Raw genomic sequence first — 11820 nt, 5'->3', positions numbered from 1 at the left:
CAGGAGAAAATCTTTTCCTCTTGTCGTAGACATTTTGGAATGAAGTCATGTTTGATTTTTGTGTCATTGTCATTATCATCACCTAAGTATTTGTCGCATAGAACTCTGTGCGCAAGACTTGTGTGGAAGTGGATGGGCTATCCTTATGGAGGTGTACGATCAGTGATGTTTAATATACAGTTAATAATGTGTTAGTTTTCCTCACTGTCTTACAACTTTGCTTTCAAAGAATTACATTATTGTACAGTATGCCTCTCTCTCTCTTGTAATTGGAGAAACTGTTTATCAGCTTATCATCATAGGTAAGTGGGTTTAAAAAAATGTAACAGGGCGCCTGGGTGGCTCAGTTGGTTGGGCGACTGCCTTCGGCTCGGGTCATGATCCTGGAGTCTCGGGATCGAGTCCCACGTTGGGTTCCCTGCTCAGCAGGGAGTCTGCTTCTCCCTCTGACCCTCCTCCCTCTCATGCTCTCTGTCTCTCATTCTCTCTCTCGCAAATAAATAAAATCTTAAAAAAAAATTTTTTTAATGTAACTGTGTCCAGTACTGTATTATGAATATGACTGTGATACTGTATGTCATAAAAATTTTAGTGTGTAGGCTACCATGAAGCAATCATATCGATTACACTAGGCTACCATAAAACAATCATATTGCTGCTTCTTCATTATCAATGCATGAATCGTTATACCAGTAAATAAATATGAATGTCTTTTTCACATTATCTTTTCATTTTTGAAGTGAAATGTTAGTAAAACATATAATATCTACAGTGTTTTGTATCATATAATTGGATATGGATGTAGGTACTGACAGATGATTCATCTTGTAAACAGACAACATAAACTTACAGTATCGATAAATACAGTACAGTTCTATAAATGTATTTTCTCTTTCTTATGATTTTCTTAATAACATTTTCTTCCCTCTAGCTTACTTTAATGTAAAAACACAGTATATAATACATATAACATACAAAATATGTGTTAATCAACAGTTTGTGTTAGGGCCCTTGGGTGGCACAGTCAACCAGTTAAGCATCTGACTCTTGATTTTGGCTCAGGTCCTGATATCAGGGTGGTGGATTGAGCCCCACATTGGGCTCCATGCTCAGCTTGGTTCCCTCTCTAAAATAAATAAATAAATCTTTTTTAAAAAAACAGTTTGTCTTATTGATAAGCCTTCTGGTCAATAGTAGGCTATTAGTTAAATTTTTGGTCAAAAGTTATACACAGATTTTCAATGGTACAGGGGGTTGGCACCCCTTATGCCAGCATGTTCAAGGGTCGACTGTATTTCCCTCTAAGGATCTGGGGAATTCCTGTAATAAAGGGAGTGTCCACCAAATAGTCCATGTGTTCCCCTACATTTCCCATTCTCCTTGAAATAATAGAGCCATGTGAATGGACCTAGCCAATGATCTTTGAGCAGAAGTGACTTGTGTTACTTCTGAGATAGTTAAGAATTTTGTGTGTCTTGGGGTGCCTGGGTGGCTCAGTCAGTTAAACGTCTGCCTTTGGCTCAGGTCATGATCCCAGGGTCCTGGGATCGAGCCCTGCCTCAGGCTCCCTGTTCAGAGGGGAGCCTGCTTCTCCCTGTCCTGCTTCCCCTGCTTGTGCTCTCCCTCTCTCTCTGTCAAATAAATAAATAAGTCTTTAAAAAAAAAGAATTTTACGTGTCTTATACACCTTCCTCTTCCCTCATCCCATGTTCCTGATTCTATAAGGTCAACATTTTAAAGATTCTGTCAGTTTCTTCCCCCTGAGGACTGTAAATGAAGCAGAGTCCCTACTAAGCCACACTGAACATGTAAAGAAAGCTAAAAATCAATTTGTTGAATTAGGTCATTGAAATTTGGGGGGATTCACCTGTTGTAGCAGCAAGCAGTTAATTTCAACAAGCAATATTTTTTTTTTTTACTATTTATCTTTATTTTTTTTCATTTTATTTTTTAATTTAAATTTTAGGTAGTTAACGTACAATGGAATACGGGTTTTTGGAGTAGAATTCAGTGATTCATTACTTACATACAACACCTAGTGCTCATCAGAACAAGTGCCCTCCTTAATCCCCATCACCCATCTGGCCCATCCCCCACCCACCTCCTTCCATCAACTCTCAGTTTGTTCTCTATCGTTAAGAGTCTCTTATGGCTTGTTTCCCTCTCTCCTTTTTTTCTTTCCTCCCTTCCCATATGTTCATCCCTGGGATCATGACCTGAGCCGTTCCACATATGAGTGAGATCATATGGTATTTGTCTTTCTTTGATTTATTTTGCTTAGCATAATACACTCTACCTCTGTCCACGTCATTGCAAATGTCAAGATTTCATTCTTTTTGATGGGCAAGTAATATTCCATTGTATATAAACCACGTCTTCTTTATCCATTCATCAGCTGATGGACTTTTGGGCTATTGTTGATAATGCCAAGCAATACTCTGGTCCTATGTTCATATCACTGAGTGCACTCTCTCTTCCATGTTCATTCTTTTTTTTAAACATTCTTAAAAAAAAAAAAAGATTTTATTTATTTGACAGAGGGAGAGACAGCCAGAGAGGGAACACAAGCAGGGGGAGTGGGAGAGGGAGAAGTAGGCTGCCCGCGGAGCAGGGAGCCTGACGCGGGGCTCGATCCCAGGACCCTGGGATCATGACCTGAGCCGAAGGCAGACACTTAACGACTGAGCCACTGAGGCGCCCCTCCATGTTCATTCTTTTGCCCAAATTCTCTTTTCTTGGATTCCCAGGAATCAGTTTTTATACTGCAGATGTGGAGGTGTGTTGTGATGTGCTTTTATATACTTTAAGGCTATGTTACCGGGTGTATACAAATTTAGAATTATTTTATCTTCCTAATTTATCGACATTTTATTCATTATATAGCATCTAATAATGTTTTTTTGCCTTAAAGTCTAATTTGTATAATATTAGTTTTGCTTCACTGATTGTCTTTTAGTTACTGTTTGTATAGCATGTCTTTTCTTTAACATATCCAAATCCTTATATATAAGAGTTTTTGTTTTTTGTTTGTTTGTCTGTTTAGAGTGGGAGAGAGAGGGAGGTGTGTCGTGGCATAGGGAGAGGGAGAGAGAGAATCTCAAGCAGGCTCCATGCCCCACATTGAGCACGACACAGGGCTCGATCTCATGATCTGGAGATCATGACTTAAGCCAAAATCAAGAGTCCAACGCCCAACCGACTGAGCCACCCAGGAACCCTTATATATATGATTTTTTTTAAAGCAGTAAAGATTTGCTTTCTAGAAACCAATTTGACATTTTTTGTTTTTTAATAGGGGTATTTACTTCACTTATATTTAATAGCTATTTATACATTTGAGTTTCAAGATAATTATAGTATTTGTTTTCTTTTTTTCCCCACATGTTCTATGTTCCTTTCCCCTCTCATCTTTTAAACCTTTCTTTGAGGGGCATCTGGGTGGCTCAGTTGGTTAAGTGTCCGCCTTTGGCTCGGGTCATGATCCCAGGGTCCTGGGATCGAGCCCCACATCCCATCCAGCTCCTGGCTCAACAGGGAGCCTGCTTCTCCCTCTCCCTCTGCTTGCTGTTACCCCTGCTTGAGCTCACTCTCTCTATCAAATAAATAAATAAATAAAATCTTTTAAAAATAAACCTTTTTTTGGATTGGTTTTATTATTCCATTATTTTCCTACAGTAGCTTGTTAGTAATATATCTATTTACTATTTTTCCATGATTACCATGGTGATTACAGCATGCATTCTTGACTTGTTAAAGTAATATAAATTAATTCTTTTACCATTTCCTGGACAATGCAAGGATCTTAAAATACTTTAACTCTATTCACCTGCTCCCACAGTGTGTACTATTTCTGTGGTGTGATTTAATTTTACATATGCTTAAAACTCTGCAAGATGTTATTGCCTTATACAGTCATTGTTCATTTACTTTTACCCATATATTTATCCTTTCTATTGCTCTTTATTTCTTCCTGCATGTTCATGCTTCCTTTTGGTTTATTTTCATTCTGCTTGAAAAAGTCCCCTTAGTATTGTTTTTAGTGTGGGTCTATGGATGAAAATTTTTCTCAGGTTTTGATTGTCTGGAAACATACATTTTTCTTTCATTTTTGAAGGATATTTTCACTGGGTATAGAATTTTAGATTAACCACATCTTCCTTCAGCACTTTAAAGATGCTATTCCATCATTTTCTTGATTTTATCATTTATGTTGGGGAGTCAGTTGTTAGTCTTAGTGTTCTTCCTTTGAAGGTAATGTGTATTTTTTCTCACTCTAACTGCTTTTAGGTTTTATTTTATTTTATTTTTTTGTCTTTAGTTTTCAGCAGTTTTATTATGAGGTGTTTAGGTGTTGTTTTCTTTGCATTAATCCTGCTAGGGATTGATGACACTTCTTGAGAATATGTCTTGATGTCTTTCATCAGTTTTAGAAATTTTTCAATTACCCTCTCTTCAGATATTGCTTCTTTCCCATTCTCTCTTCTCTCTTTCTAATTCCATATATTTAGGCTTATTCACCATGTCCCATATGTCTCCTAGTCTCTATCTATAATTTTCTATTCTTTTCTCTCTCTACACAATTCAGTATGGATATTTTATACTGACTGATCTTCCAGCTTATTAATCCTAGAATTAGTTGTGTCTAATCTTATATTAGATACATTTATTGTGTTACATTCAGTTATTGTATTTTTTAGTTCTAGGATCTCAACTGCATTCCTTTTTAGAATATCCAGATTTGGTGATTAGCTAATACTCTACCACAATCCCAATGCTAAATGTTGCTGTTGTATGCAGATCAACCTCATTCAATTACACTAATAACATAGTGTAAATAAAACTAATAAAATATCATTTTTGTTTAAGCCAGTTTTGGTTAGGTTTACAGTTACATACAACAGAAACATCTTAACAAAGTGGTGAGATCTCTCTCTTCATCATGTCAAGATGGCTCCAGCAGCTTCAGGTGTCAGATGTGGACATGACATACAGAAAAGAAGTGGGATGTTGGGGCACCTGGTTGGCTCAGTCGTTAAGCATCTGCCTTCGGCTCAGGTCATGATCACAGGGTCCTGGGATCGAGCCCCGTATCAGGCTCCCTGCTCAGCAGGAAGCCTGCTTCTCCCTCTCCCACTCCCCCTGCTTGTGTTTCCTCTCTCGCTGTGTCTGTCTCTATCAAATAAATAAATAAAATATTTTTAAAAAAGTGTCTGCCTTCGGCTCAGGTCATGATCCCAGGGTCCTGGGATTGAGCCCCGCATTGGGCTCCCTGCTCTGTGGGAAGCGTGCATCTCCCTCTCACTGCCCCTGCTTGTGTTCCTTCTCTCGCTGTGTCTCTGTCAAATAAATAAAATCTTAAAAAAAAAAAAAGAAAGAAAAGAAGTAGGATGTTGTCTGTTATGCAATTCTTTTTATTAGGAGAGAAAACCTTTTCTAGAATTCCTAATTCAGAAGGCCAGGGTTGTATCACACACCCATGCCTACGCTAACCCTGACACATGGAATGGGATGACAATGATTAGCCAACAACAATCTTTATTCATCCCTGAACTTGGGGAGAGGGTCATCTTCTCTGAACAAAGGACTATAGTAGATGAACATCCAAACAAAACTGGGGCTTTCTCAGCAATGAAAAATATGAAAGGGAAAAGGTATTGGATAATCAACAGTGTTTACCTCACTAACAGATATATTCATTTTCTGTAAAAGTGTGTGTGTGTGTGTGTGTGTGTGTGTGTTCATAGAAAATATCAGGAAGGGTACATATCAATCTGTTAACAGGTTTAAAATTTGGAAATGGGACTCTATGGGGGTGGTATATCTTTACTTTTGGATATCTTTACAGATTCTTTACTTTTTACTTATAAAATTTTTATGAGTTTATATTACTCTGGTCATTTAAATTTAAAGGGCTGCTTCAATCTTAAAATGAGCTCCTCAGAAATGAAATTAGGATTTTATTTTTTTAAAGATTTTATTTATTTATTTGACAGAGAGATACAGAGAGAGCACAAGTAGGCAGAGCAGCAGACAGAGGGAGAGGGAGAAGCAGGCTCCTCGCTGAGCAGGGAGCCTGACCAGACTCCGGGATCATGACCTGAGCCGAAGGCAGACGCCCAACTGACTGAGCCACCCAGGTACCCCTAAAATTAGGATTTTAAAAAAAGTCAGAGAAGCATATGTTGACAGATCCCATTCCAAGCCCTGGCCCTTAATACCATCACTGAGGTGCCACTGGCAGGTTTATCCCTACTGGGAATTTGGAGGCACAAGGCTATCAGAGCCTGATGCCATCAAATATTTAAACCATCCACTGCCTCCCCTTACACTCTCAAAGCAGCCTTCACATCATAAATTGGCTTCCTGTGCACATTTTCCTACAAGGGAAGAATTTGCTGGACATGGCAATTTGAGAATTCTGGCTCCCTTGGCAGTTCCATTTCTCATTGTGTATTAATTCATCGGTTCTTTGGCTCAGATAGCAGGATCGGAGCTGAGTTAGTTATGATCTACTTTCCAACCCTCCAACACATAGGTTCTTTCTTAATACTGTTAAAGTCAAGTTTATGATCCTGGACAATGATTAATTCACCAAGGTTAAGTGTCACCTCTGAGGCCACTTGGCAGCTGGCCAGCTAGCCTGCCCTCATGACACTCCTGTCTCTTCAAGCACATTTCTTTCAGGCTCTTGTGCTTTCTAGCCACATTCATCTCAATAGACTGTCTCCTTTATCCTTCATTATGTCTTTTCCTCTATGACTGTCTCCCTAATTCTATCTCTCTCTCCTCCTATCTCACCACCTAACCTTCCTTTATCCTTTCCTTTTTTCTTTCTGTTTTTCACCTTAATTAACCATGAGGTTGAATAACAAAATATACCAGAACTATGTGCCAAATGCAATGTGCTGGGCCATACAAATAAATTATATTCTGACTTCACAATAACTCTGAAATGTTTTCATTCTTATTTCACAGAGGAGAAAGTAGAGTATCATAAAGTCTAAGTGGTTGTGTTTGATAATGAAAGGTTTTTGCTGCTTAATTTTCAAAGTCAATCAATTAAATGTTTTATATTTCCTTTATCTTAGAAAAATACAATTCAAACATTTGTATATAACCTCCATCTTATTTTTGCCTGTGAGATTATTGTCCTAGAAAATAATTCACCTTGGGTGTGTTTGTTTTTTTCTTGAGTAGGAGATAGAATGAAGAGGAAAGAGACAAATTGGAAATGTCCCTTTGAGAAGTAGGGCTCACCAGTGCTCTTTTCTCCCTCCTTGTCCTCTTTGCTGAAGACAGGGCTTGACCCTGATATCTCTGAAGCAATCTTAGTCTTCTCCATGGAGGAGAGGGCCTTCTCTGTCCAGCCAGGATGAGTGTACTTTCTGGATTTGTGCAAAAGGAAGAGGTAAAATGTTCAGCCCCTAAATTTGTAACTTTCAATACCTTGGAGATGGAGGTTGCAGTAAAGTTGGATTTGCTCCTCGGAAGATTACTTCTAATTATTTGGATGTTGAATTAAGCTGCTCAACTCCAGCAGGTGTTCTCCCCATCATTCTGTAGATAGTGAGGTAGAAGAAGAGAGAAGGATCTTTTCTATACTACCTCATATTGGGTTTGGGAGGAGCAGAAGAGAAAACAGGAGTTTCCAGATGGGTTCCAGGCCCCTCCACTCCTACTCCATGGAGTAAAGCTGCTTGTCTTCTGGATGCTCAAATCGCTGGATCTGGGTTATAGGCTGGAGGAATACGCAGCAAGCCCTGGACTGAGGACTGGAGCGAGGCAGCGGAGAGGTCCCAGGTCCGGTTGAAAATGGAGGGTCCAGACTTTAGTGGGTTCAGCACCGAGGACAGAAAATTTAAACAGCTGAAGCTGGCCTTCGGGCTCAAAGTCTCACAGTTCAACCCCGCGCCAGAACCCCACCCCCACCTGACTCCCGCGCTCGCTATTCCAGGAAAGGATCTAACCTAGCCCTTGGTTGACTGGACCCCAGCACTTAAAGTTCACCGTAAGCCATGGCTTAGTTTCCTTCTAAGGCCCTTTTGAGTATCTTCACTTAGGTGTCTATTCCGCAGTCACCTAGTAGAGTGGAGTCCGCCTTGGAGTAACTCTTAAGGTCTTGCTGATTTGCATACATCCTCATACACTGAGGCTTCTCCGTTCTGGTTTTATTATAAATGAATTGTTCAGAGGAAGAAAGAAAAGAATTGTTTCAATTCTTTTCCTCTTCTTTCCAATTCTTCTTTCCCCCATTGCTAGGGTCTCAATCTGGCAATTTCCCCAAGGCCCAAGGAGCTTGCCCGTATGTGTGGTGGTGATGGAGGGGGGCGGGGACCAGACTCCCGACAGCCAGGGGTTTGTTGGGGCATCCTATATGGCTTTCCCCAGATAATTTCCCCCACATGCTTGGCTCCTGAAAGATCCTTTCGAGGCTCACAAGGAGTTTGCATTTTGTGTTAGCACATAAGGGTCAGAACTTCTGGGTTGAAGTGTCTGGAGCTCAGGTAAGAAGCCATGACTGGCACCTTAAGACTTGCATAGGGGACGTGACCCGGATTTGAAGAGAAGAGTGAGGGGTAGTGGAGTGAGGACTCATTTTGAAATGAAAGGAGTCCTGGGTCTCTAAGCAGCTTCTAAAAATACCAACTCCCAACGCTGGGGGTGGAGGGGGAGGGGAAAATCGAGCGTGAGAAGAATGAGGATGGAAAGAGGTGGGGGTGTAAGAGCCCTTCTTCAGGTAGATCTGATTTCAAAGACCCCGCCTGTATCCAAGAACCTGCCGGTCGCTACACCTCCTTCTGCTTCCTCAGCTGGCTTCATCTCCGGCGGTGTCCGAGCCCCAGCCCCTCCTGATGACCTTTCTTTCTACCGGCAAAGGAGTCCAACTCCTCCCAGCCACTCTTATTGCTGCTGTCCAGCAAGTATGTCTGTGAGCGAGCAAGTGTGCATATACACATACTGGACGTATGTACACACACACACACACACACACACACAGATGACACATGAAAGCGGCTTGTAAGTGACCAGTATTATACGACGTCACGAATTTTCATTATTCTCGGTGCTCAAGGAGGTATGGACTGTGGCAGAGACAGAGATTCACCCAGATATTTTCAGCACAGAGCATGGCACTCAGGGAGGGTTGGTTGGAAGGCTAAAGAACACAGATATACAAAACACACAGTCAAGCCACGCAGGTCATGTAGACACAGGACTCATTCATTTTCAAGGGTTCTCCAGCTACTTTAGCGTCCAAAAGCAGAGGAGTTGGGTCCCCCAAGAAAAGAGCCCTGAAAAGCTACAAGGTGGGTGGAGCTTTGCCTGCTCAAGTTCAGCCCAGATGGTGGCGCTCAATAGCCGCCTCCCTCGTCCTGGAGGGCTTCAGCCCTTCCCACCACCAACGCCTTAAACCCTCAGCTTGCACATAAATGACCTTCACTAGATAGAGGTCGTGTTCCACGTTTCCTTGCAGCTTCTCCAGCGCTGGTTGAACTCTGTGAGAATTGGTCCGCCTCTCTCGCAGACGCCTCGGCGTCCCCGCCGCTGAGCTCCTCACCAGTCCCCTGGGATGGGCGGAGACGGATTATCAAAGGGGGGAACTCCAGGATCTGAGCAGACCGGGGGAAAGGGTAGTTGTGCAGAATGCTGCCTGTGTCCTGGCAGCAAGAGCAAGAACCTGAAGAACCAATCGTTCATGCAAAATCTACTACCAACCCCATCCTGGCGTCCACATGTTTTCCCAATCTCGGAAGCGTTGCTGATAGGGTGGGACTCCGTCTCCCACTTTGCTCTCCCTTCTCGAGTAGCTCCCAGGGTCGGGCTTAGCCCCTTCCTTCCTCCAGCCGGTGTGTGTGTGTGTGTTTTGTGTGAGGAGGGCGGGGAGAGAAGGGGGCGGGATCCAGCCAGGAGACGCCAGGAGCCGCAGACATAGGAAGAAGCCAAGTGCTGGGAGATAGAGCTCCCCAGAGCTTGGGGTCAGGACGTCAGGCTTCAAAATCCCTTGCAAGTCCTGGGAACAAGGGAGCTTCCCGGCTAGCTCAGAGGTTGCAAGTGTCGCTGCCTCCCGAGGGTCACCCCTCCTTAAGCCACGCCCACGTGTCTACTTCTCGGGAATGAGAGGCTAAGGTTTTGCGCTCTGGGCCATCGTCGACGGCTCATCCTCCTCCCCAGGAGCCAGGCCAGCGCTCAGCGCTGCCCCACCCCCACGTTTGGAGATTGGCGGGACCCCTTCCTTCCCCCCTCCATTTCGCTGTTCCGCCCCTGGCCTATGAAACTCCACCCCTCCACCTTCTGCTGGCGAGGATTGGTGGACCTCCCGCGGCGGTGCCTAGTGATTGGTTCCCATGGATGACGGTAACCAGCGAGATCCCGCCCCCAGCAGGCGCTAGGGTCTGGGGGCACTGCTCAGCGGTGCTGGGGCTGGCGCGGCTTGAGCCGCCGCCGCACTGACTGCGCGGTCTGCGGACCATGGAGACCGGCGCCGGCCCACATCCGCTGCGCCTGTTGGTCTGCCTGATGCCGCTCTGTCTGGCGTTGCTTTTGGGACCAGGGAGGCCCGGGACCGCCGAGGAAGGTGAGGAGACTGGTGGCTGTTCTTGGAGCCGGGATGCCAGAAGATAAGGGGCTGGAGAACTGGGGTTCTGAGGAAAGGAGTCGTATAGAGAGACTGGAGTCTTTACTGGGGTTTGAAGCCAGCGGGCAGCGGGAAGCAAAGAACTAAAGAGACAGAGAAAAAGGTAGCTAAGCAATGGAAAAGGGAGGGGCATTGAGGAGATCGGGCTGGAGACCTGGGAGGCTGGGGAAGAAAGAGCCCAGGAACCGTGGGAGCCAGAGGCAGCGGTTCAGGGGCCAGTGAGACGGACAGTCTGAGCGATTGGAGGGGAGAGGTGTGGGGGTGGGGAGATGAAGAGAGCAGAGGAGACAGGGAGGTGTGGAGGTGAGATCGAAGTACGGGACGACGGGACAGAGCCCGAACCGCGAGGCAGGAGGTGGAGCGCTGGTCGGGAAGGGGTGGCTCCGGCCGAGAGCCGCCCGACGTGCTGGCGAGGGAGCTGTCCGCAGTGCTGAATTCGGAGCGTAGCCTACCCGACGCGGTCCGCGTTGCTGGGCTTGGGGCTGCCTGAGGTACCAGAGCCCGCGTCTTGCGTCTGATTCTGGATTTGGGGGAGCTGCACACTCATCTGAATCCAGAGGCGTCATATCCAGGTGCAGAATCCCGAGGAGCTGGAATCTGAATCGCTGACCGGGGGGTTGGGGCGCCGGATCTCTGAGGCTTTCCAATATGCTATTCCGAAGTGCTGTCAGTTATACCAAAATCGGGAAGCTGTCTGTGGTCCTGCTTACAGTCGCCCATACCTCTGGAGCCAACCCTCTTAGAGACCCTTACCTTGGAGCCCCGCCCCCTTGTTTAAGCTCCAGCTTTGTAATCTTCCAAGACTTCAGGATAGCCTGGGCTCCTGTCTCTGAGCTGCTGCTGTGCTGTCCAGACCAGTGCTTCTTTGGGATTGATACTAATAGCAGAGGAGAGAAGAGATTTTTATTTCTCCTGCTGCTGCTGGCAGAGTCTCTCCACTCATTTTTCCCAGAGCCCCTGGGAGTCAAACTGAAAAGGTTCAAGTTTCTTCCATCCCTGGTGACTTCAGAACTCAGAAGAGCCCCTGAGTATGAGTAAATTCAGGATGTATGCAGAAATCCTCTAATATGCTCATGTTCTCCCTCTTCTGGACACTCAGCTATAATTTAGGGAGCCCAGGGAGGCGGGAGGGGGGCTCACTGACACCTCCCTCTCATCTTAGAGCCAGTCTTAGAGTACTTCCA

General features: G+C 44.5%; 1 protein-coding gene across 1 annotated transcript in view; it reads left to right on the top strand.

Moving 5' to 3' along the window:
* The first annotated feature begins 10384 nt into the window (after positions 1-10384).
* EPHA10 (EPH receptor A10) overlaps positions 10385-11820 on the top strand; it is a 40113-nt gene continuing 38677 nt past the window's right edge. The window contains exon 1 of the mRNA XM_081818119.1: positions 10385-10576. Within this exon, the coding sequence (XP_081674245.1) occupies positions 10471-10576 (106 nt within the window). The 5' untranslated portion in view covers positions 10385-10470. The remainder of the gene's footprint in view (positions 10577-11820) is intronic.

Source organism: Leptonychotes weddellii, chromosome 4 (assembly GCF_054177405.1).
Source record: "Leptonychotes weddellii isolate Sample4059 chromosome 4, ASM5417740v2, whole genome shotgun sequence".
Lineage (NCBI taxonomy): Eukaryota > Metazoa > Chordata > Mammalia > Carnivora > Phocidae > Leptonychotes > Leptonychotes weddellii.
This window is presented reverse-complemented; position numbering and strand designations above follow the sequence as displayed.